The sequence below is a fragment of the Lithobates pipiens genome, unplaced genomic scaffold (genome assembly GCF_037356315.1).
Source record: "Lithobates pipiens isolate NorthernLeopardFrog02 unplaced genomic scaffold, aLitPip1_a1.2 Scaffold_22, whole genome shotgun sequence".
In the NCBI taxonomy this organism is placed as follows: domain Eukaryota; kingdom Metazoa; phylum Chordata; class Amphibia; order Anura; family Ranidae; genus Lithobates; species Lithobates pipiens.
This window is the reverse complement of record NW_027507784.1, coordinates 38978422-39004441: the sequence shown is the minus strand read 5'-3', so window position 1 is coordinate 39004441 and position 26020 is coordinate 38978422. Positions and strand designations below refer to the sequence as shown.

General features: G+C 45.7%; 1 protein-coding gene across 2 annotated transcripts in view; it reads right to left on the bottom strand.

Moving 5' to 3' along the window:
• Window positions 1–8616: 8616 nt before the first annotated feature.
• The window catches only part of MVP (major vault protein), a 44521-nt gene continuing 27117 nt past the window's right edge, over window positions 8617–26020 (bottom strand). For both annotated transcript variants that reach the window (XM_077447391.1, XM_077447392.1), the window contains exons 10-17: window positions 24111–24349; window positions 20459–20656; window positions 20227–20371; window positions 18082–18293; window positions 16412–16528; window positions 11419–11545; window positions 11107–11295; window positions 8617–9471 (exon numbers count right to left, since the gene is read on the bottom strand). In XM_077447391.1, coding sequence (XP_077303517.1) covers window positions 9334–9471; window positions 11107–11295; window positions 11419–11545; window positions 16412–16528; window positions 18082–18293; window positions 20227–20371; window positions 20459–20656; window positions 24111–24349 — 1365 coding nt within the window. In that variant the 3' untranslated portion in view covers window positions 8617–9333. The remainder of the gene's footprint in view (window positions 9472–11106; window positions 11296–11418; window positions 11546–16411; window positions 16529–18081; window positions 18294–20226; window positions 20372–20458; window positions 20657–24110; window positions 24350–26020) is intronic.

Below are 26020 nucleotides of genomic sequence, written 5' to 3'. Positions count from 1 at the left end.
ACATGTGATCAGTAGACCATGTATATGTCTATAAACAATTTTTGGAATCAAGCACACAGACCTTCTTAATTCATTTGGCTCACTTCCCTGACCCAAAAAAGCACACCGTACTATATGCCCCTACCCTCCTCTTTGAAGAGGTTGAGCGGTGTCATATTTCTACTGGGGCTGCTTATTATGAGGGGTTCCCACCATCCCTGTGCTGTGCTGACTTCCTCCTGGGTGTTCTTATTATGAGGGGCTCCCACCATCCCTGTGCTGTGCTGACTTCCTCCTGGGGGTTCTTATTATGAGGGGATCACACCATCCCTGTGCTGTGCTGACTTCCTCCTGGGGCTGCTTACGGTGCTGCTGTCAGCGCTGTATGTCACGGAGCTGCTGTCAGCGCTGTATGTCACGGAGCTGCTGTCAGCGCTGTATGTCACGGAGCTGCTGTCAGCGCTGTATGTCACGGAGCTGCTGTCAGCGCTGTATGTCACGGAGCTGCTGTCAGCGCTGTATGTCACGGAGCTGCTGTCAGCGCTGTATGTCACGGAGCTGCTGTCAGCGCTGTATGTCACGGAGCTGCTGTCAGCGCTGTATGTCACGGAGCTGCTGTCAGCGCTGTATGTCACGGAGCTGCTGTCAGCGCTGTATGTCACGGAGCTGCTGTCAGCGCTGTATGTCACGGAGCTGCTGTCAGCGCTGTATGTCACGGTGCTGCTGTCAGCGCTGTATGTCACGGAGCTGCTGTCAGCGCTGTATGTCACGGAGCTGCTGTCAGTGCTGTATGTCACGGAGCTGCTGTCAGCGCTGTATGTCACGGAGCTGCTGTCAGCGCTGTATGTCACGGAGCTGCTGTCAGCGCTGTATGTCACGGTGCTGCTGTCAGCGCTGTATGTCACGGAGCTGCTGTCAGCGCTGTATGTCACGGAGCTGCTGTCAGCGCTGTATGTCACGGAGCTGCTGTCAGCGCTGTATGTCACGGAGCTGCTGTCAGCGCTGTATGTCACGGAGCTGCTGTCAGCGCTGTATGTCACGGTGCTGCTGTCAGCGCTGTATGTCACGGAGCTGCTGTCAGCGCTGTATGTCACGGAGCTGCTGTCAGTGCTGTATGTCACGGAGCTGCTGTCAGCGCTGTATGTCACGGAGCTGCTGTCAGCGCTGTATGTCACGGAGCTGCTGTCAGCGCTGTATGTCACGGTGCTGCTGTCAGCGCTGTATGTCACGGAGCTGCTGTCAGCGCTGTATGTCACGGAGCTGCTGTCAGCGCTGTATGTCACGGAGCTGCTGTCAGCGCTGTATGTCACGGAGCTGCTGTCAGCGCTGTATGTCACGGAGCTGCTGTCAGCGCTGTATGTCACGGTGCTGATGTCAGTGCTCTGTATTACGGTGCTGCTGTCAGTGCTCTGTATCTCCTGCACCCTCTTGTTTGCCTACCCTGGTCCCTGACCTTCCCTCTCCTCCATTGCCTTCATTAGCTCCATAGTCCTGAATTGTCAGAACAATTTCCCAAATAAAAAAAAAATGCTTGTAGTTATCGATCCCAAATTCACCTCATACATGTATTATGCTATTGTCCAGGTGGTGGGACTACGTGCTACCCCCTAATAATTACCCCGTGGCCGCAAATTCGACCTAAAGGTTTGCGAAATTCGCCTCCCATTGAAGTCAATGGAGCCCGCGGCGAACGGTCGTTTTCGCGAACGTTTGTGTCCGTTCGCGTTTCGCGTTCGCGAAACGTCCCGTCGGAAGTTCGTCCATCACTAGTCCCTCATAACCCTCAGCTGTCCTGGACGATAATGAGCCGAGGGCTTTATCTGGAGGCCGAGACAGACTGGGAATTAAGAGAGTCACAAGAAAGGATATCTTTTTAGTTTCACGAGTGTCTACAGCAACTTAACAAGATCATATAATTCCCGATAAGGGCTGAGGCCTTTACAAAGCCCTGGTCTTTCCCGGGAGTTCATGAGCTCAGGACTGTGACTCAAAAACGGCTGCTCTGTAAATAGGTTTAAGGTGACCACGCTGCCAACAGCTTTCGGTTATTGATGAGGATTGGGAGCCAGGAGGATGAGTTTCCGATCACTGAAACAGCCAATCACAGTGATTACATGATTGGGAGATCCCAGTGGTAATAATCAATTTCAAGGGCCAGCTCCTGCTGGAAAAAGGGGGGTTAGGAACCTTGCCTGCTTCCGTTTTGTTTAAATTCAAACAACCTGGACTTGTGGACCAGTGCATTTGTTCAAGATGGAAGTTTCAGGCACAGTTGTGGTAAGTCAGGGCAGAGCTTATCAACCAGTACAGTTAAACCAGCCACCCGTCTGTTTCCCTCGGTGATAGCTCACCTGTCTAGCACAGGCAGGGGGAGGGGAAGTTGCTAATGAAACTCTGGAGAGGGGGGGGGGGATAAATCCCAGTGCACACAGGCAGGAAGGAAATATAACCAATAGCAATAAGATGGCTATATTGGGTTGTCCAATCGTACGCCAGTTGCCATCTTAAGTATTTATTTTTTTTACCCAAAAGTTACACATTAACCCTTTCCTGGAGAGCCAACTTTGAAACGAACCTCGCAAGAAGCAAGCCTCCTGTGTTAGATGCCACCGATGGAAGCTGCGCTTTTATTTCTGGGCTGTCTGCCAGTTTTGAACCCGGAGTCCCTGATTCACGTTTAGAAAGTTGGAGAACGGCGGCTTCCATCTGCGGCATCTTCGCCGCCATAAGCCTGGCCGGCCTCAAGAATGGCTTCCTCTGGTTGCCCACCAGTTCCTAGTCGATTGATTAGGCCTGCTTGTAAGCCCCACCCACCCGTCAAAGAATTAGTGTCAGGGGGGTGGGGTTTGAGGGCGAGCTGTATCAGGATAAAATTAGTCATTGATACAATATTATTATTTTTCTGCATACGTTGCTGCTAAGATCCCAGACATTGTGACCGGTCCTAATTCAACCTATATAGACTCCTATTATAAACTATCCCTTCAATTTCTCCACCTCCCCCTCTAGAAACCCCGCCTCCACCCCACCCACTTCCTTGCTCCCCCCTCTTATTTATTTTTAATTTATTTATTTATTCCATTTTTTTTTTTTTTTTTAAACTGAATGTAAATATATTTCAGCAGAGCAAAATGTTAGTAATGTACTGCAATTTATAATACTTGTAAAGAGGTATTAAAAAAAAAAAAAAAAAAAAAAAGATTAAATGCAATCCAAAGAGTATCTGTGGAATGATGTCTATTGGCTGCAGCGAACATTTGCACACCTTGGGATTGGTTAAAATAATATATATATATATATATATATACACACACACACACACACCGGGTGTGGGTTTTTGGAGATTTCACAGACTACATGCTGACCTTTTAGTGCCTTACATCCAATTCCTTATCGTGGACCTAGCACCGGTTTCATGGAAAATGCAGCATGCTTAGTAATGTATCACTTCCTCTTCCAGGTGTTTATTACCGATCACAGTACTTCCCCTGACAATTTCTTCATCTGCTTTGCTCTCTTTTCTTGGTTGTGTTAACAAATGTCTGAAACAGATCAGCCCCTGGGATGCAGCCTCTCACCAGTCTTAGTGGTCACTGGGGGGAAAAGGAGACTGAGGAAATGCTTCCTGCAGCAGACTGATGACTTCATCTCAGCCTAGGCAAAGTTACTCCCCGTAGCTCAAGGCATGGGCGTCCGCAGAACTTTTTTCAAGGGGGGGGCATAATTTTAGGGTCACCCATGCGCCGCCCCTTTTCGACATTGTCATTATCAGATTATCATGGTCAGAGACTGCAGACTTAGTACAATCCCTAGGATAGGTAATGGATAATGGCCAACAGGCCCTCTTACCAGACCCAGCGAAACAACACCAGTGATCCCTCCGGCTGGAAGATCGCTCGTGCGCCACGGGGGCGACTCTGGTCAGTAGTGTAGCGTGTATGTACCCTGGCAGTGATTCAGTCTTTCTCTCTCTGGTGGTGCTGGGAAGCATGGCTCTCTCCAGTGGTGCTGGACAGCATGGCTCTCTCTGGTGGCGCTGGACAGCGTGGCTCTCTCTGGTGGCGCTGGACAGCATGGCTCTCTCTCTCTGGCTTCTACCCAGCACAATCCTTGTTCTTTTTCCTGTAGCACTCTCTCCCTCAGCTTTTTTCCCAGGCTACAGTCTCTCAATCAAGCTGTATCCTCCTCCCTGTGGAAAATGGGGCCACCAATCTTTGGGACTACATGTCCTATGATTCTCTCCTCTCCTAGTCTCTTTTGATTGCCCCTCAGTTATGGCCAATAGGGAAGGAACAGAGCGGGCAGGAAGCTGGGCGAGGAACCTGGTGAGAGCCGTCGTCTCTTCTCCCTGACAGGAGAAAGGGGGGGGGTGACCGGGGTAAACCTGATAGCACCGCTGCCGAGTTCTCTGCTGGACTGAGCACCGAAAAGAGCCGGCAGTCACGCTACACTGATAGGGGGGCTTGTCAGAACCTTGATGGTGCCACCCCACTGGCGGGTTGCACATGGGTGTGGGCTGCCAGCACCCCGATAGGGATGGAACTGTGTTGAATTTAAGATCTCATCCCCGATTCCAGGGGGGGGGGGCACTTGACCCCCCCTTGCCCCTACCTGCGGACGCCCATGGCTCAAGGCTGTATTTTTTAACCACTTGCCGACCGCTGCACGGCACAATGGCAGCGTGGGAAAATGGGCGTACGTGTATGTCCCTTTTAAACACTTAAGCCCCGGACCAATTTGCAGCCAAAGGACTAGGCCCCTTTTTGCGATTCAGCACTTTGTCGCTTTAACTGACAATTGCGCGGTTGTGCGACGTGGCTCCCAAACAAAATTGGGGTCCATTTTTTCCCACAAATAGAGCTTTCTTTTGGTGGTATTTGATCACCTCTGCGGTTTTTATTTTTTGCGCTATAAACAAAAATAGAGCGACAATTTTGAAAAAAAAAGCAATATTTTTTACTTTTTGCTATAATAAATATCCCCAAAAAATATAAAAAAAATTTTTTTTTTTCCTCAGTTTAAGCCGATACGTATTCTACATATTTTTGGTAAAAAAAAAAAAAAACAATTATCGGAATTAGCGATTATTGATTGGTTTGCACAAAAGTTATAGCGTTTACAAAATAGGGGATAGTTTTATAGCATTTTTATTAATTTTTTTTTTTTTTACTAGTAATGGCGGCGATCAGCGATTTTTATTGTGACTGCGACATTATGGCAGACACATCAGAAGTTGTCCTGTCCCTAAGTAGAAAAACACCCCCAAAGCATAATGTTTCCACCTCCATGTTTGACAGTGGGGATGGTGTTCTTGGGGTCATCTCTTTCTTTCTTTCCTGATCAAAAGCATAAAAAAACAAAACAAAAAAAAAAAAAAAAAAACTGTGCTTGCAATGCTTTTAAAAGGGCAGAGGAGGGATTTGGGGTGGTCTTATAGACCCTAGACCTCTCTATAAAGAGTACCTGTCACATGCCTATTGATGTCACAAGGGAGATTTACATTGCTTGAGACAGCAATAAAAGTGATAAAAAAAAAAAAAGTAAAATCAACACTGTACAAAAAAAAAAAATTCAAATATAATAAGTAATAATGAAAAAAAAAGTGTCAAGTGCTCCCCCCCCCAATGCAAAGGTATGGGCAGTCATTGTAGCATTAGACCTCCTCTGTAAATCTAAAGTGGTAACCTGTAAACGATTTTAAAGCACCGCCTATGGATAGCAAAATTGACGTCATTTGCCGTCGTTACCCAGGCTTGAGCAAATTTAAAGCGTAGCATGTTTGGTATCTATTTATTCCCCGTAACATCATCTTTTATACATTTTACAAATAATATTGTGTTATGTATTGTGGGGGGGTTTTTTTGCATTAAAAAATGTAAAATATAAATTTTTTCAAAACAAATTGCGTTTTAAAAACTGCTGCGCAAATGCCGTGTGACAAACAAATATTGCAAAACCCACCAATTTATGCTCTAGTCTAGGGCCTCTGCTTCAAAAATAAATACACTGTTCCAAAAAAATTAAGGAACACACATCAGATCTCAATGGGGAAAAATATCATGCTGGATATCTATATTGATATGGACTGGGTAATGTGTTAGGAATGATGCCACATCGTTTGATGGAAATTAAAAATCATTAACCTACAAAGGGCTGAATTCAAAGACAACCCAAAAAATCTAAGTGAAAATATGATGCAGCAGGCTAGTACATTTTGCTTAAATCTCATTGCAGCAACTCACAATGGTACTCAGTAGTTTGTATGGCCCCTACGTGCTTGTATGCATCTCTGACATGAGACGACAGGTGGTGTACTGGGGTATTTCCTCCCAGATCTGGACCAGGGCATCACTGAGTCCCTGAACAGACTGAAGTGCAACCTGGCGGCATCGGATGGACTAAAACATAATGTCCCAGAGATGTTCTATTGGATTTAGGTCAGGTGAACGTGGGGGCCATTCAATTGTATCAATTCCTTCATCCTCCAGGAACTGGCTGTATACTCTCGCCACATGAGGCCGAGCATTGTCGTCCACCAGGAGGAACCCAGCACCCACTGCACCAGCGTAGGGTCTGACAATGGGTCCAGGGATTTCATCCCGATACCTAATAACAATCAGGATGCCATTGTCTAGCCTGCAGAGCTCTGTGCGTCCCTCCATAGATATGCCTTCCCAGACCATCACTGCCAATTCTGGTGTTCAATGGCAATCAAACTCCATGGTACCAGGCAGTAAGCACAGGGCCCACTAGAGGATGTTGGGCCCTCAGGCCACCCTCGAAGTCTGTTTCTGATTGGTCAGAGACATTCACATTAGTGGCCTGCTGGGGGTCATTTTGTAGGGCTCTGGCGGTGCTCATCCTGTTCCACCTTGTACAAAGGAGCAAATGCCAGTCCTGCTGATGAGTAAAGGCAGTGGCGTAACTAGAACCTTCAGGGCCCAGATGCAAGAAACCATGAAGGGCCCCCCTGAACCCCAGCCAGGGCCCTTCCCTCCGAGTCCGGCGGTGGAACTCCAGGGCGTGGTCACAGGTATGACCTTTGTGAGCCCTGTAGTTCCACCACTGGTATCAGCCGTTTTTTTTAAACTTTTTTTTTTACATTTTTAGGTGCCCCATTGGGGGACTGTCCCTAGGCAGGATGGGGTCCCCATCCCCAGAAGAGATGAGGTCCTTTTCTCCAGGGCAGATGAAGTTATTGTACCCAGGTGAGAAGGGGTCCCTGTCCCCAGGGGGAGATGGAGGGGGTATGTAATGGTGTGTGGGGTCCTCTCACTCACCATGACCAAGCTGTAGGCCGCGCACTCATCCATGCTGGCCTGGGCTTCATCCAGTGTGCTGGACGAGCGATCAGCATATCTCCCAGAAAGACCTTTCATCATCTGTGTGTGATGTGCAGTGTCCTCCGGGGGGCTCTCATAGGGCTGCACTGCATCTGTGTGCTTAAAGTTTGTTTACCCGGGAGAAGTATGCAGTGCAGTGTGGGCCGGACTGGCTGGGGAGAACAGACATCGGACTGAGCGGCAATGCATGGAGCGGGAGAGGGGTACTCTGAGGAGCTGGCCGAGGACACAGGTCATGCGGGGAATGCACAACTAAAGAGCAACCAGTGCGATGGTCGAGCATGGAGCTCTGCTAGTCACCCTCCACCTCCAGCCACCCGTGTGCATGGTGCACTGGTACCCCTAGCTACCTATGCTGCTGCAGGCCATATGTAGAGGGGGCTGCATGGGCCCCCTGTATCACAGGGACCAGTTGCGGTCACGAATGCTGCATCCCCCCTATAGTTACGTCCCTGAGTAAAGGACCTTCTACGGCCCTGTCCAGCTCCCCTAGAGAGTAACTTCCTGTCTCCTGGAATCTCCTCCATGCTGGGAGACACAACAAACCTTTTGCCAATGGCACGTATTGATGCGCCATCCTGGACGCAGTCCAGTTGGACTGCCTGTGCAAACCCTATAGTGTCCAGGTATCGCCCCATGCTGCCAGTAGTGACACTGACCCAGCCAAATGCAAAACTAGTTAAAAACAGTCAGAAGAGAGGAGTAGGGGAAAAAAAATATGTCAGGGACCTCAACCTGTAAAACCATTCATTGTTTTGGAGGTCGTCTCACTGTTGCCCATCTAGTCCACCTGTTAATTTCATTAACACCAAAGCACCTGACACTAATTAACCACTCCCTCTGCTACTCAACAGATCAATATCCCAGGAGTTTAATTGACTTGATGCTCTACTCTGATTAATAAGTGTTACTTAAATTTTTTTGAACCGTTTATATAATGTTTGGGGTTTCTAAGTAATTTTCTAGCAAAACATTATCTCACTCTATAGTGTGTGTGTGTGTATATTTTTTTTATTAATCAATTATTATTTATATATATTTTTGATACTTCAAACAAAGCTGATTATAGGAGTGTTGAACTTGTGTAGGTGGAGAGAAGACAGGGAGTGACCTCTAGATCCACCCACCCTTGCTAAGATTAGGTAAACCTCAAAGTTCTAACAGTCTCATGTTACAGGCATCTGGGAAGCGTGAGGAAGATATGGAGATTGCACACAGAATTCAGACATATATCACATATCGGAGACTCGATCACAGCAGCAGATAACATTTTGTACACACAACACTCAAGACATGAAGAAGAAAGATGGTCGTTTATTGAAACCGTATTGTCCCAGACAGAGCTTTGGTTGGGACCGTTGCCAGTGACACAGCCCTCGCTGCAGGTGAAAAGGCACATTGCGTATATAGCACAGTAAAGACACTGTGTTAGGCACTGAACACTGTTTCTTAGATGCCCTTGACTGATCAATCTCTAGGGGATATAAACACAGAACAAACAGGTAGCATGTAGTTTGCCAACAGGGAATCCCCCTTCCGTCATCTAAATGGCTGGCCTCTTAGCCTGTCCTCCACATAGACCACACTGAGCATTTGCATCCCCTCACTGTGATTGTGTTATACCAGGCCAGTGATTAACCACATCCGAATAACAAACTATCTGTGCTCCTAACCAATAACCAGTTTGCCCCTTTGGAGTTTCAAGTACAGTGTGGGTCAATGTGGTCAGAATAGGTAACAAATGAGCTGCTCTGAGCTAAAAGACAATCATGAGGTCATATTGTCTTTGAAGAGCTAAATTTTATAGGCACTACGGAGTAAAACATAGCCGTCTTTGGAGGAGATTTTCATTGTTTGCCTAGACGGGCCCTTTAATTACAGGAAGGTTGCACTTGGAATGTAGCCCAGGGGTGTGGGGAGGAGCTTAAAAAGACATTTGGAGCCATGGGACAGTAGGGGGCAGAGAGGAACAAAGGTGGCTAGATAAACAAAAGGGGAGGGGCCATTAGATTCATGCATCTTCATCTTTCCCTGAAAGTGCCTTGGTAGAAAGACCCAGCAGGCCCGTTGCGGTGCCAAAGAGGTTGAGGGGAGTGGAGCCATCGGTGATGAGTGTGGAATGGATCCCCAGACCCTTCAGAAGCTTAACCTGAGGAGAGAAAGGATGAGATTGTAAATGAAGAACACAAAGGGGTGGGGGGGGGGGGCGCAGGAGAAAGGGTGGAAGGAGATGGAAACCACAAACCAAGATATGGGGACAGAAAGAAAGATGAAAGGGGTTGGAGACCAGAAATCAAGATGGAGGGCAGGAGAAAATGGAAGGCAATGGGGGACAGAAACAAAGATAGGGTAGGAGGAAAGAAAGAATGAGATGAGGTCAGAAACCAAGATGGATGGCAGGAGGAAAGATGGAAAGAGGCAAGATCATAATCAAGATGGTGGCAGGAGGAAAGGGGCAAGGTCATTATCCAGATAGGGGGCAGGAGGAAGGATAGATGGAGACGGAGGCCAGAAACCATGATGGAGGGCGAAAGATGAGATGGGAAGAGATGGAGGACAGAAACAAAGATGGGGTAGGAGGAAAGAAGGAAGTAGAGGAGGACAGAAACCAAGACGGGTGGCAGGAGGAAGGAGGCAAGGTCATAATCAAGATGGGGCAGGAGGAGACAGACGCCAGAAACCATGATGGAGGGCAAAATTAAAGATGACGAGGGATGGAAGGAGGTGAGGCCAGAAACCATGATGGAGGGCAGAAGAAAAGAGGTGGAAGGTAGAAAACAAGGTGGAAGTAAAGACGAAAATATGAAAGGAGATGAGTTCAGAAACCTAGATGGGAGGCAGGATAGAAGGAGACAGTGGCCAAAAACCCAAATGGAGGGCAGAAGAAAAGATGGGAGGTCAAAAACTAAGATTGAGGGCAGGAGAGAATATGGAAGGAGACAGATGCCAGAAACCAAGAGCAAATGGAGCGCAGGAGGAAAGATGTGGGAATGGAAGGAGATGGAAGTCAGAATCCAAGTTGAAGGGCAGGAGGAAAGATGGAAAGAGATAGGATGTCAGAAATTAAGATGGGGGACAGGAGGAAAGATAGAAAGTGAAACAGACCAGAAACCAAGATGGAGGGCAGGAGAAATATGGAAGGAGATGGATGTAAAAAAACAAAGATGGGAAAGAGGAAGAAAGATGGAAGAAGATGGGAGGCCAGAAAACAAGATGGAGAGGTTGATAGAGGATACATAAAACGGGAACAGAAGCTAAAACAAAGAAAGCGGGAGACAGAAAAATTGGGCACAACAAAAACAGGGAACTGACACGGAGACAAAAGGGTAAAATAAAAATACATATAAAAAGGGAGAGGAATCTAGAACAGAGATAGACCATAAATACAAAAAAAAAAAAAAAAAAAATGGGAGACAACAGCAGATGACAATAGAACACGGCATCAATTATTGTTGACTGAGGTTAAGCGAACCAGTTGTAGTCCAGCCTTGTCATGGATAGGTCTACTTAAAGAGGAACATGTATGGGGCTCTGTTATTTCATACAGATATGTACACTCTGGGGTCACGAGAAATTGGGACAAATAGATTTTTTTTCTTCATATATCAGACTGCAATGTTACAAGATTAAAAGATAAAATATTCAAATTCTTGCATAAGCATGGACGTGACTGGTTCTCTTTTCTGATGAACAGAAATGATGGAGAAATAAGGACAAAACTCAGATAGGAGGGAAAAAAAAAATCCCAAGAGATTGCAATAAAATATGGCTGTTGTTCAGTCACCTGTAGCTCTGGTCCAGCCAACGCGATGTCCCTAATTGTATCCGGTCCAATGGCTTCCATCATTCCCTTGAACTTCTTCACGGCGATTTCAGCAACCTCCACCTCCTTCTGAATCTCCAGCTTATTCTTCTCCTGCAAGTATTTCAGCTCCTCGGCACGGGCTTGGCGCAAACGCTGCAGCTCCGCCTCCTGCACGCCGCACACAAATGGAGACAAAAGTCAAGCTTCAGCCATGTTTAAAAAAATAAAAAAATAAAAAAATAAAAAAAAAAGCTTTCAGCCCACTGCATCCCAAGAGGGCACACCACTCACTGTCTCGATGGCCAGAGCCTCGGCCCGCAGTTTGGCTTGCAGCACAGCTCCTTCGCCTTCAATCTTCGCTGCTTCCGCCTTGGACTGGGCTTCAGCCTTGGCCGCCCCTGTGCTCTCCACCCCCGTGCTGGTAACAAGAGGACAAAAAGTCATCACCTCAGTTTGAAATCCAAGAAAGACAAACCCAACCCTCGCTGTCCAATCAAAACATATGTTTTATAGTATGCTTCTAACTGCTGGGTACATGTGTACAAAATTACATTTTGGCCTCTTTGTGCAGCCATTCCTCATACCCAGCACATCATAGCTGAGTGGGAATCAAAGCCATCAATAAGGGTCTTCAACACACCTGGGTGTGTAGGCAGGTGCAGTTAGCTTGGAGTCCTCTTATGCGAGTAGAGATAAGCCTGGGATTCAACGCGTCAGAACTGGGCAGATCTATGGAAGGGACATTGTTGAGCGACTGGTATACTAATGAGGGCACCTTGATTATACTCAGAAGAAAGCCGAAAGCTGCGTGCATACAGGGGAAGGTGTTAACATCTCTCTGGTGCTCCCAAGGACTGTTGGTGCCCCATGCCTAACTGTCAGCTACAGAATGCCTGCTCCAGTGTTTGACATTCCACACCGAAGAATTATTTCAGAATGTCAAATGTGATGTCAGATGTCATGGCCATCTTTGAGGAGTTCTAATAAAGTGCATTAAATGCATTTCATGAATATGAAGGCCTACAGCTGGGGATTTCATGAGCGGGGGGCTACGGCCAGGAGCTTCACACAGTATGGTGGAGGGGACCATCAGCAACAGGTGAATTGTTAATAAAATTACCACATCTCAGGGAATAAGCGTACACTGCCACACCCCAAATACTGCAGAGGCAACATATGAAGGATCACCTTCAACAGGGCTTTTTTTTTTTTTTTTTTTATTAAGCAGGAACATGGGGGAATGCAGTTCTGGCACCTTCAGCACTGAATGTGGCAAGGGATGCTGGAGGGTCAATTGATGTTGACTGCCGGGAGATCTATAGTTGCTGGAGGGGGATCGATTGTTGCTAGGGGTGGGTCTTCTGTTGCTGGATGGTCAATCATTGCTGGGAAGGATCTACTGCTGAGGGAGGGGTCTACTGAAGTTGGCCGCTGGAGGGACTACTGATGCTGACTGTCGGGAATCCGTTGTTGCTGGGGCGGAACCTACTGTTTGCTGGGGCGGATCTATTGTTGTTCCTAGCTACAGGGGATTTTTTTTATTGCTTTTCTTGTTCAACAACAAATTCCATCCATATTACGTAGCACCACAAAATGATACTTGGTTCTGTATTCTCTAAAAAGGGTGGTACTGGTTGGTGGGTTGGAACCAAGGGACAGTGCACAGAAGTGGATAGGGGCAGGGCCAAGGGGTGACTTGGAAGAGAGGAGATCCTGCACCTATTATCTGAGAAAAAGACCTTCAAAAGATAAAAAAGGGACATTTAAAAAAGTGATTCTAAAGGCTCATTTAAAAAAAAAAAAAAAAAAAAACACGTTACAACTACCTCCTCTGTGCAGTTGGTTTTGCACAGAGCAGCCCGGATCCTCCTCTTCTCGCATCCCTCTTCGCTGCTCCTAGCCCCTCCTTCCTTTGAGCACCCCTCAGCCAGCAGCTTGCTACAGGGGACACCCAAGCCGAGTCAGAGCTCCGTGTTCTCATTCAGACAAGGAGCCCTGACCTGGCCCCACCTCCTCTCTCCCCTGATTGGCTGACTGACAGCCGTGGGAGCCAATGGCGACGCTGTTCTGTCTCAACCAATCAGGGGAGTGTCCTGCATGGCTGAGGGGATTGTGGACTTTGCTGGAGAGAAGGGGCTCAGGTAGGCAATTACGGGGGTGCTGCTACACAAAGTTTTTTTTTTTTCCTCTTAATGCATAGACTGCATTGAGATTAAAAAACATTTTGCCTTTACAACTCCTTTAAAGGCACCATACTGAAATCCACAACATAGATAAAATAAAGTATTTATTAAATTCCATTAAAGCGGATGTATACCCGTACAAAAAAAAAAAAAAAAAAACTAAGGCAAAAACATAATTAGCTAGTATGCAACAAGAAGCCGGGAGGGGACTTGCATAAAATTTGGCACCAACAAACCAATCACAAGCCCCCCCCCTTAGAGATGCAAACATCCGAAAACTTCCTGTTCCAGTCTCATGGTGCATATTTACACACTGCTCTACAAAAACAAAAATGATGAAAAATGAAAACTAATATATTTTACTGTGTTATAGACTCTTCTATTCTTAGATATCAATAGCACATTAACAGGTACTGTGGAAGTGTTTAGCTTTCCTTGTGCTGTGCAACAGCCACTAGGTGGCACTGTGCTAAAATTTTGCTCATTGTGCTCTTCTTTGCTCTATATAACAATCACTAGGTAGCGCTGTGATTGGGTTTTTCTCTCTCTGTCATTCTGTGCAGCACCCACGAGGTGGCAGTGTGTGTGTGTGTGTTTTTTTTTTTTCTTTGTTCTGTGCAGTGCTCTGCGGTTGTGCTTTGCTCTTGTTCTAATGCAGTCCTTCCAGATTCCACCTACCCAGCACACCATTGTTGGAATCAAATGCCATAATAAAAAAATAAAAAATAAAAAGGTATTCCACAAACATAGGGTGGGAACACCCGTGACACCCAGGTTTGCAGGAGCAGAGTGCAGAAATCTCACTACAGGCTCCACCAATGACTACAATATATTTGGAAGGACTGACACCAACACGATTATGTATTTTAGATATAGTGCCATCAATTTACACAGCACTTTACATATATTATAAATTCACATCAGTCCCTGCCCTCAAGGGGCTTACAATCTAGGGTCCCTAACTCACAATCATACACATACTAGGGACAATGTAGACAGGAGCCAATTAAACCTACCAGCATGCCTTTGGAGCGTGGGAGGGAACCGGAGTACCCAGAGGAAACCCACACAGGCGATGTCGTGGTTGGGATTTGAACCAACAACCCTGGTGGTGCTGGGCGGAAGTGCTCACCACTTATCCACTTTGCTGCCCTGTGTCCCTCAATGGACGAGAAAGAAATGGAATTCCATCCTACAAAATTGTTCTGGGTCAGCGACTCACTGAGGGACCCCAATTACAAAAGGTGAGCAGATATCGCTGTATCCTGTATGTGGAGTCGTAGTTTACTTCCTGGACTCATCTCATAGATGGCACAATCGTGTAAAACCAGATGCCTGCGTAGTTCTTGGTTGTGTTTACAAATGTCTGACATATAGCAGCCCCTGCTGCTGCCGCCTTGTACCTCGTGAATTGCTACAACGTTACAATGTACAGTCTTAAATCACAGAGTGGAGAGGAGATGCTCTATCCTGCCTGAAAAAGACTCAAGGCCATCATCGCAGCCTAGGCGAGGTCACTGACTGGAAGGATCGATATTAAAAGCGGACCTTTAGTCATTTTTTCATCTTTCCACCTATTAAATCTTCTTCTCTCGTTTTAACTTTGGCTAGTAAAACATTTTTTTCTGCCAGTAAATCCCTTATACAGCCCACTTCCTGTTTCTTGTCTGGTCATTAGCCTAGGCTTATGACATCATGCACAGCTCTCTCTCTCTCTCTCTCTCACACTCTTGTGAAAGTTTGCCAGAAAGGGAGGAGGGGTGACCCGCTGCTGCTAATAAAGCCTACCGTAGCATGTACTATGATAAGAAAGCTAATTATGTTACCGTGGAAAGAAAATAAGTCATGTTATTGACTTAAGAGGGGATTGAAATAGAATGTATAAACAACTGACTCCATCTTAGATTTTCTTCCATTTTACATACAGTAGAAGTGAACTTTTTGTGTAAGTTTTTCCATAATCAGCTTAAAAGTTTGCATAGAAGCACACCCTATAACAGTGATGGCTAACCTTGGCACTCCTGATGTTTTGGAACTACATTTCCCATCATGCTCATGCACTCTGCAGTGTAGTTGGGCTTCATGGGAAATGTAGTTCCAAAACATCTGGAGTGCCGAGGTTCGCCATCACTACCCTATAAGATATTGTGGTTAAGCTGAATTTGTGTCAGCAAGCCATCAACTATTTTTTGTTATCTAGTCAAGCAGCCTAACGCTTGATAAGAAAGTACCGAGTGTAAAGTTTGTAAAAACCCTTAGACATGTATTTTTACTGGTATATATACTACTCTTGTATTCAATAGAGTCAGAGATATTATGAACACACTCCAGCTTGTTTCCCCCTTGTCTCATGTGGTCTCTCACGGATCACAGGATCCCGGTGGTCTGCCTGAATTAACCAAGAATGGTCGTCCAGAACCAGAATTCCTTTCATGAGAGGGCCAGTGAGAGCTGCAAGGCTGCAGAACTGGAGGTGAGGCCTCTGTGTAAATCCAGGAAGTGAGCAGGCAGCAGCTTCAGCTGCCCACAGTTAAAATGGCTGCAGCCAGACTCAGTGGAGGGAGATTTCTGCAGCATATTTGGCAAGTACAGAATCACAGTATATATAAAATTTATATGAAAAGTGGTTGGAGGGAAGGCAAAGATTTTTTTTTTTTTTTTTTTTTTACAAATTATGTGAGCAGACTGCAGTTCTTTTTTAACCACAAAAATAAAACACCTTCTTTGCATGCCCCTTGTTGTTGCCAAAGTCTTAAAATGACGCTCACTTGCTTTCCAATAAGGGCATCATTAATCACCACCGAGGCCCTCTTATTGGATGAGGCATTGAATGTGGGTGCAGCTTAACTCCTAACTCAGGAAAGTTAGGCCCCTGGTAACAAAGTGAATCCTATTCCAGAGGGGGACACATAAATAAGGATTAAAGAGTTAAAAGCAATTAGCCATTAAAATGGATTATCTGTAAGCCTCAGTACAAAGGGTGAATTTCATTCAGTTATACTAAAGACTGATCCTCTCCCCGAAAATCCCAGGTGGCAGATAAGCATAGAATAAAATGAGCCTACACAATTCACCCATAAAGTCCTCCTATGCCCACCTACCTGAGGGCTTCCAGCTCTAGAAGCTCCTTGCGGGCTCTCTCCGCCTCAGCTTGATCTGTGATACGCTGGCGCTCCAGGCGACCTTTAGCCTCTTGTTCCAAACGTTCTGCTTCATGTCTGCACAGAGATATATACAGCTTTAATGTGCATACACACACACAGTTCTACATAAGTAGTGGAAAATATATATATATATATATAACTGAACAATAGTGTAATACATTCTTCTACTATTAGATGGCAATAGCACATCTAACATGCACCGTGGAAGTATTTTTCTCTTTGTGTTCTATAAAATGCCCACAAGGTGGCACTATGGATCCATTTTGCTTTCTTAGTGCCACAAGGTGATACTGTGAATACATTTTTTGCCAATTGTGCACTTCCTTTGTTCTAGAACAAGGGTCTCCAAACTTTATAAACAAAAGGCCAGTTTATTGTCCTTCAGAATTTAGGGAGAGCCGGACGGTGGCCAGTGGGAGTGTAAATTTTCCTGACATCACTTGGGGGGGGTAAACATTCCCAGATTTGTAATTAGGGGGGAAGGGATAGTGCCCCATCATTTGCATCATAGTGAGGAAAAGTACCCCATTACAGGTGTCAATGGGAGAGAAGGTGCCCCATTGTTGGTGTCATATAGCAGAATAGTGTCTTGTATCAGTGGAAGGAATAGTGCCCCAAGGAGCCAGATAAAGGCAAGCAAACGGCCGCATCTGGCCCCCAGGCTTCAGTTTGGCGAACACTGTTCTAGAAGATCAATGGTCTCCAAGCTGTGGCTCAGGGGCCACTTGCAGCCCTTTGCTTACCTATATCTGGCTATCTTGGGGAACTTTTCCTCCCACAGATACAAACAAGGGGGCATAATTCTTGCTACTGACATCAGCGATGGGTCCTTATTTCTCCCATTGACACCAACAATGGGGCACTATTCCTCCCCCTATTACCAAAGATGTATTGTTTACTCCCACTAACACCAAGACAATTTTTACTCCCAATGGCTTCAGTCCTCCCCCCAAAAGCCTGAATGACAGCAAACCGGCCCTTTGTTTAGAAAGTTTTGGAGACCGCTGTTCTAGCAAATAGCCACAAAGTGGCACTGTGGTTGGGGTTTCTCCTTGTTGTTCTATGCAGCATCCACTAGGTGGCACTGTGTTTGTGTTTCTTTTCTCTATGTTGTTCTATGCAGTGCCCACTAGGTGGCTCTGTGGTTGGGCATTGTTCCGCCTTGTTCTAATGCAGTCCTTTCAAATTCAATTTCCTGCATCTATTTTGGTTCATGGTTATTCGCAGCCTATTTTCAGCATACGCAGTAGGCCTAATGTGCCAAGCTTGTGATCTGTATTGAGTTACACATAAGACAAGCTTTCCCCCGGCATGGCCATAGATCAATGTAACTTTTTTGTGTATTGGTAGATCAGCTTTTTCAGTTTATATCTGATGTAGACAGAGCTGAACAACATTTTCTCCAATTATTTTTTCAAGTTATACTTCATCCAAAACATGAACAAAATATTTTTGTATGAAGTGGGAACGGGTGGCAACCTCTATCTGATTTTATTGCTATCAGAGTCCCCATCTGGGAGATTTCCCCTCACTTCCCATCCTGGTGACAAAATTAATCTTGACTCTCTTGGTGTTGTGGAACTACAAGTCCCAGTGTGCTCTCTCACCTGGCAGTGGCCTCTTGGGAGTTGGTGGTGATCTCTATAGCCAGCTGGACGCTCTTCTGCAGTGCGTCTCTGGTGCGCTGGTCTACCGGCTCCACCGACTGAATATCCACGCTGGTGATGACCAGATTGTTCTGTGGGAATTTGAAGGAGCTTCGAATCTTCACTGCATCATCAAATCCAAACACAGCTGAGCAGATGATCCTGTTGGAGTTCTGTGCAAGAGAGGTATATAAAATCAGCCACCAGGGGGTGCTAGGGTTTGGGGGACACACGACACCTGGGGCTCCCAAACAGACATTCACAAATCACAGAACAACAACACACAGATACCCAGGGCCACAAAATAATGGCATAACACTGGGATCCCAGAACAATGACACCCTGAAATTCAAGTTACCAGAACTTTAGCACTCGGGGTCCCAATACGACACTCCAAGCCTTGAAGCTGGCAGAACAAGGACACCCCAACCCTTGGGGCTCCCAGTAAAATGACGCTCTGAGATCTGGGGTCCAAAAATCAAGAATATCCCAACCCTTGCGTCTCTCGGTAAAAAGGCAACCTGATTCTAGGGCTCCCAGAACACCACCATGACTCTCGGGGCTTCCAGCTGAGGGTCTAGGAATTATGACTGACATGTGGGGTCCCAGAACAATGACACTCTGACCCCTGGGGATTTCGGAAAAATGACACCTTGACCCTTGGGGCTCAAAGAACAATGGGATCCTGACATCTGGGGACCCAGAACAATGAATCCAATCCCTTGGGGCTCTCAAAATATTTACACCCCAACCCTGGGGCTCCCAGAACCCTGACTCACAAATATTCAGAGTCTCAGGACACGGACACCCTGACTCTTGGTGCTCCTAAAACACAGACATTCTGATGTCTGGCATCCAAGAAAAAGGATACCCCAAACACTGGGGCTCTCGGAACAATAACATATTGATACTCAGGGTCTAGCCACCATGACACCATGTCTAAGGACAATGACACTGACATTCATGGTCCCGGAAAGACATCCTAACCCTTGGGGCTACCAGAACAATGACATATTTATACTCAGAGTCTAGGCACCATGACACCATGTTTAAGACCAATGACTCTGACATGCAGGGTCCCAGAACAATGACACCTTAGCCATAGGGCTCTCAGAACAAATGAGATCCTGACATCTAGAGTCCCATAACAATGAACCCAACCCTTGGGGTTCTCAGAATAATTACACCTTGACCTTTGGGGCTCCCAGAACAGTGTCTCACAAATATTCAAGGTCTAAGGACAATGACACCCTAGCCTGTGACTCGTGTTGCTCTCAAAACAATGACATATTGATACACAGGGTCTAGGAACCATGACACAATGTCTAAGGACAATGACATTCTGACAACCAGGGTCCCAGAACAATGACCTTGGGGCTCCCAGAACAATGAGATCCTGATGTCTGGGGTCCAAGAAAAGTTACACCCCAAACACATGGCACTCCCAAATCAATGGCACATTGTCTAAGGACATCGATACCCCGACATCCAGAATTCCAGAACAATGACACCTTAGCCAGTGGGGCTCCCAGAACAATGAGATCCTGACATCTGGGGTCCAAGAACAATGTACCCAACCCTTAGTGTTCTCAGATTACTTACACCCCAATCCTGGTGATCCCAGAGCAATGACTCACAAATATTTCTGGTGTCAGGACAATGACATATTGATACTCAGGGTGTAGGAACCATGACACCATGCCTAGAGGACAATGAGACCCTGACTTTCCTGGTTCCAGAACAATGACACCTTGACCCCTGGGACTCTAAAAGCAACGACAGATACCCAGGGTCCCAGAGCAATGACATCCTGTTACGTGGGACTTCCAGATCAATGACACACAGATGCTCGGGGCCCCAATACAATGATACCCTGACACTCTGGCTCCAAGTACAAATGATGCTTTGCTCTTCGCCGCTCTGTATAAACCAGAATGAAAATGTGGTCAAAGCATCCCGAACTGATGTCAGAACGAAGGATTTTTCCCTTGAAAGTCCCTCAAAAAAAAAAAAAATAAATAAAAAAACACACCCTACGTGACCAATTCCCAAGTCAGGCAGTTGACACCTCGCAGCCAATCGGGAGCCAGGCAGATGGTCACTTACCTTGTGGAAGTCATCGAACTGCACAGAGGCCACGGCCCCTCTGATACGGGAGGCGATGGCTTTGCATGCGTCACCCACAAAATCAGGAACGCTGAAAATATTAGAAGCCTCAACAGAGTCGGTCTTGTCTTTTATTTCAAAATGCCTGTGAAATGTATTTATAGAACCGACAGTTAGAACAGAACATGGCAACATTATGACATAAGTGCTCTAGACTTTCGGTGGGTCTCACCAATTGTAGGACAGTTGGATCTGGAGCCTGGCGTGGTCAGCAGTCTCTATATTGATAAGATCGGTGCAGAAGTCCGGTCCCAGGAGAAGGCAGATGGCCTTGATGACGTTGGAGCGTTTGGGTTTCCCTCCAGAGAGGCTGAGCACAGTGAACTGCTCGTCTGGGCCGAGAATCACCAACTCCGGGCCAAACACCACCCTGGAGGAAGAGGAGAGTGCAATTAGACAAAAGCTGAGCCTACCCAACACTGGTATTTCAGTTATGGGCGGTTGCTGATATCTGGAATCTTCTAATGGCTTCTTAGGCTGGATTCACACCTATGCATTTTTAGTGCGTTTTGCAGATTTGCACTACAGAACGTGTTCCATAGGAAACCATGAGAAATGCAATGTAATGCAAATCTGCAAAAAGCACAAAAAAAAAATGCATAAATGTGAATCCACCCATATAGTGGGGGACTTAAACAATCAGATCACCCTTCATGCCTTCCTTAGTGTTCACTGCAAGTGGCAGTTGTGGGGGGGGGGGGGGGGGTTTAAGTGGCAGTTGTAAGTCAACAAAGTTGGAAATCAGGTGAAGATAATTTGTATTTTATCCCAAAAAAATTGTAGATTAAGCCAATAACCTGAAATACTGGAACTACATTCTGCAGTCCTGGGTTTCCTAGCCCCGCCCACCAAGTCTCTTTAACCACTTAAGGGCCAAGCCTATTTTTCAAACTTTGTGTTTACAAGTTAAAATAATTGTTTTTTGCTAGAAAATTTACTTACTTTACTTGCAATACTTTATGTCACACCGTACTTGCGCAGCGGTCTTACAAGCTAAATTTTTTTAGGAAAAAAATACACTGAGCATTTGTCAAAGATGATGTGACGCTGAGTAAATGGATACCCAACATGTCACTCTTGAAAATTGCACCCGCTTGTGGAATGGCGACAAACTTTTACCCTTAAAAATCTCCATAGGCGATGTTTAAAAATGTCTACAGGTTACCAGTTTTGAGTTACAGAGGAAGTCTAGGGCTGGAATTATTGCTCTCGCTCCAACAATCACAGCAATACCTCACATGATTTGAAGTGTTTTCATATGTGGACACGACTTGCGTATGCTTTCGCTTCTGCGCGTGAGCTCGACGGGCCGCTTTAAAATAGTTTTTTTGTTTGTTTTGTTTTTAAAAAGGACAGTGTAAAAATAAAAAGTAAAATAGGAAAAAAAACAACAACACATTATTTGGGTCACATTTTTTTCTATTAGAAGGAATGGAAACATTACTTGTAATAGAAAAAAAGCACAACAGGATCTCTTAAATGTGAGATATGGGGTCAAAAAGACCTCAGATCTCATATTTACACTTAAATGCAATAAAAAAAAAATAAATAAATAAATAAATTAAAAAAAACGAAAAAAAAAAAACGTCTTTTAAAAAAAAAAAAAAAAATCCCCAATTAAAGAGGAAGTAAACCCTGATGAGTTTACTTCCTCTTTCATTCCCTGCAAAGGTAAAGCATAATGGACTACTGTGCATCGCATAGTAGTCCATTATGTGTCACTTACCTGACACAGGAGCCAGCGAAATCACCGCTGTCCCCTGTAATCCGGAGCATCCATCTTCTCGGTGGGTCTCGCTGCTCCGCCGCTGTCATTCGGCAAAGCCGCAATGACGTCACTCCCGCACGGGAGCCGCCACGCGCGGCATATCGCCTTTGACGGCGGCGTAGACAGCGGTGCCTGTCTTTCAGCAAATACCTCCTAAACCGTGTAGGTTTAGGAGATATTTATTGGACCTACAGGTAAGCCTTAATCTAGGCTTACCTGTAAGTCAAAGTGTGTTGTAAAGGTTTACAACCACTTTAAGAGCATTGGGCGTAAGTGACGTTAGACATCACTTCCGTCATCCAATGTTATGGAGCCAAGCGGGGGTCCATCTTTCCCTCACTCGGCTCCATGTCTCAGAGGGGAGAGGACTTGATTGGCTCCGCTGCTTACCAAAGCTGTCGGGGCCTGGAGAGTGGGAGGAGAGGTGATAAAAATGATCTCGCCATCTGCTGCCATAAATCTGATATTCTGTGTCAAAGTACCAACGTACAACAAGGACCAGCGGTCCACAAGTTACTAATCTAAACATGATTATTCATGGTGCATCAAAAATATTCACTTGCTGGCTCTGCCCCTCCCATGGTTACACACATACAGTGCCTCAAAGTTATTCATACCCCATGAACTTTCCACATTTTGTCGGGTTACAATCAAAAACGTAAATGTATTTTATTGGGATTTTATGTGATAGACCAACAAAGTGGCTCATAATTGATAAGTGGAAGGAAAATAAGTTTTCAAAATTATTTTACAAATAAATATGTGAAAGGTGTGAGGGGGCATTTATATTCAGCTCCCTTTACTCCGATGTCCCCAACTAAAATCTAGTGGAACCGATTGCCTTCAGAAGTCACCTAATTAGTAAATAGTGTCCCCCGTGTGTAATTTAATCTCTGTATAAATAAAGCTGTTCTGTGAAGCCCTCAGAGGGTTGTTAGAGAACATTAGTGAACAAACAGCATCATGAAGGCCAAGGAACACACCAGACAGGTCAGGGATAAAGTTGTGGAGAAGTTTAAAGCAAGGTTAGGTTATAAAAAAAAAATTTCCCAAGCTTTGTGGAAGAAGGTGCTCTGGTCAGATGAGACCAAAACGGAAATTTTTGGCCTAAAAGCAAAACGCTCTGTGTGGCGGAAAACTAACACCGCACATTACCCTGAACACACCATCCTCACTGTGAAACATGGTGGTGGCAGCATCATGTTGTGGGGATGCTTTTTATCAGCAGGGAAGCTGGTCAGAGTTGATGGGAAGATGGATGGAGCCAAATACAGGGCAATCTTAGATGAAAACCCGTTGGAGTCTGCAAAAGACTTGAGACTGGGGCGGAGGTTCACCTTCCAGCAGGACAACTCCTTAAACATCCAGCCAGAGCTACAATGGAATGGTTTAGATCAAAGCATATTTATGTGTTAGAATGGCCCAGCCAAAGTCCAGACCTAAATCCAACTGAGAATCTGTGGCAAGACTTGAAAATTGCTGTTTACAGACGCTCTCCATCCAATCTGACAGAGCTTGGGTTATTTTGCAAAGAAGAATGGGCAAAACTGTCCCTCTCTAGATGTGCAAAGCTGGTAGAGACATCCCCAAAGAGACTTGCAGCTGTAATTGCAGTGAAAGGCGGTTCTACAAAGTATTGACTCAGGGGGGCGCCATAGAAATGTACCCCCCACACTTTTCACATATTTATTTGTAAAACATTTAAAACCATCATTTAAAAAAAATCATTTTCCTTCCACTTCACAATTATGAGCCACTTTGTGTTGGTCTATCACATAAAAGCCCGATAAAATACATTTACGGTTTTAACTTGACAAAATGTGAAAAAATGTCAAGGGGTATGAATACTTTTTCAAGGCACTGTAGAGATGTAGATCTCAGAGAGGCAGAGTTCAAGCATTTAACATCTAAAATGAACAGCAAGAGGCAGCCTTCCTGTCCAGAGGCCTTGCGAAAGTCCTGCTCAGCCAGCCAATGTGTTTTTTTTTTTTTTTTTATGGATTACCCCATCTGAGCCATATATTTTATTAGGGGTGACCCATGTACGCTAGCTTACCTGGCCTTCTTCTCGCGGTAGTCGTAGACTTGGACAGCGGCGTTGTGCGGTACGCGGTAGGTGACGGCCCTCGTTTTGTCTCGCGGCTCGGCCTCCTGGGATTGCCGACCTCTTTCGGACCGGTCGGCCACTGGGTCCTTGCCAGAGGCCAGCAGAGCCTCCACATTGGCAGGCAGCTCCTTCTCCCACAGCTCCTCGTCTTGGGTTAGCATGTAGGTGTGTCCTACCACGGAACGGACCTGGGGGAGAGATTTATATCACTGAATGTGGAATCATGGGGGTGGACTAGGTTACAAATTCTACAAATGTTCCAAAAAGTCACGTCTACGACTGTTCTCTCCACTCAAGGTGCCAGAAGGGTAAATTCTAACCCCCTGGCTATAGGTTAGACTGGTTCACACTAGTGTCATTTTAGGTGTATCTTTATTCGCACAGAATCGAATGACACTAGAAATTAATGTTTTTCAATGCTGTCCGTTCCCGTTGACTCAGCATGGAGTGATTTTGGAAAATGTTCTTGTGCTACTTTGCAGTGATTCAAGCATGGCCCCATAGAATATGAAAACGAAATCCAAGTAGAACTACATAATCGCACTGAAAGTCACATCGCAACAGTGCGAACCGAGCCTTACCACTGGTGAAGACTGCTCGGACCATGAAAGTCTTGAATGGAGGCGACATGGATATTCGTTAATCCCATCCAATTTTTTACATTTTTTTTATTTAGGAGTTAGAGTTGTAAAGGCAAAAGGTTGTCTTTATCTTCATGCATTCTATGCATTAAGACAAAAAAGCTTCAGTGTGTAGCAGCCTACGTGAGCCCATTCTACCTCCAGCGATGTAGACGATCCCCTCAGCCATCCAGGACATGCCTGCTGATTGGCTGAGACAGAGTAGTGGCACCATTGGCTCCTGCAGCTGTCCATCAAAGTCAGTCAGCCAATAAGGGGAGGGAGGGGGTGGGGCCAGGCCAGGACTCCATGTCTGAATGGATGCACGTAGCTCTGACTCGGCTTGGGTGTCCCCTGTAGCAAGCTGCTGGCTGAGGGGCACTCAAAAGGAGGGAGGGGCCAGGAGCAGCAAAGAGGGAGCCGAGAAGAGGAGGATCGGGGCTGCTCTGTGCAAAACGAACTGCACAGAGGAGGCAAGTATAACATGTTTGTTATTTAAAAAGAACCTTTACAATCAATCACTTTAAAGTAATGTTAACATTTACACTTTTATAGATTCACACTGTTGCACTGGATTAACGCAATTCTAAAAAGGCACCCCTCCCCAACACACCTTGGCAGAAATGGTGAAGGTTTCTGTGACATTTGGGTGCATTGGTAGCACAGTTCATACAATGCATGTGTGGAAAATAAGCGCTTAGGTGAACGTGGATTAACACAACCCAGCACAGGGGAAAAGTCCACTTTGCAACTTTTACCTACAGGTAGGCTTATATTATAATAAAGCTTACCTGTAGGTAAAATTAATATTCTAGTGAGCAGCAGCCAGTGATGCCATGCTGTACCTTCAGAGCTCTGGGCTGTGGCTGTGACTCGCCGTGCATGGGCGGGAGTGACTTCATTGCGCTTCAGCCATTCAAAAACAGCCGAAACCCCGTGAACCCAGAAGGAATCCCTGTCAGCGGTAATAAGTTGCCACTGGAGTGTTCAGTTATTTAGGCAAGTATGACATAATGTGCTAGTATGTGTGGAACACTTGTCGATTTATATTACTACCTCTGCCCCAGTTAGAGAGATTCACCCTCTCTACTTGTCCTGTTTACCATCATTGCTGAAAGTAAAAAGTAAAACACGTGTGCATTGGCAAAGTGTTTACAGGCATACCCCACTTTTAAGTACACAATGGGGTTTACTTACTAAAGCTGGAAAGTGCAAAATTAGGCTAATGTCTGCATAGAA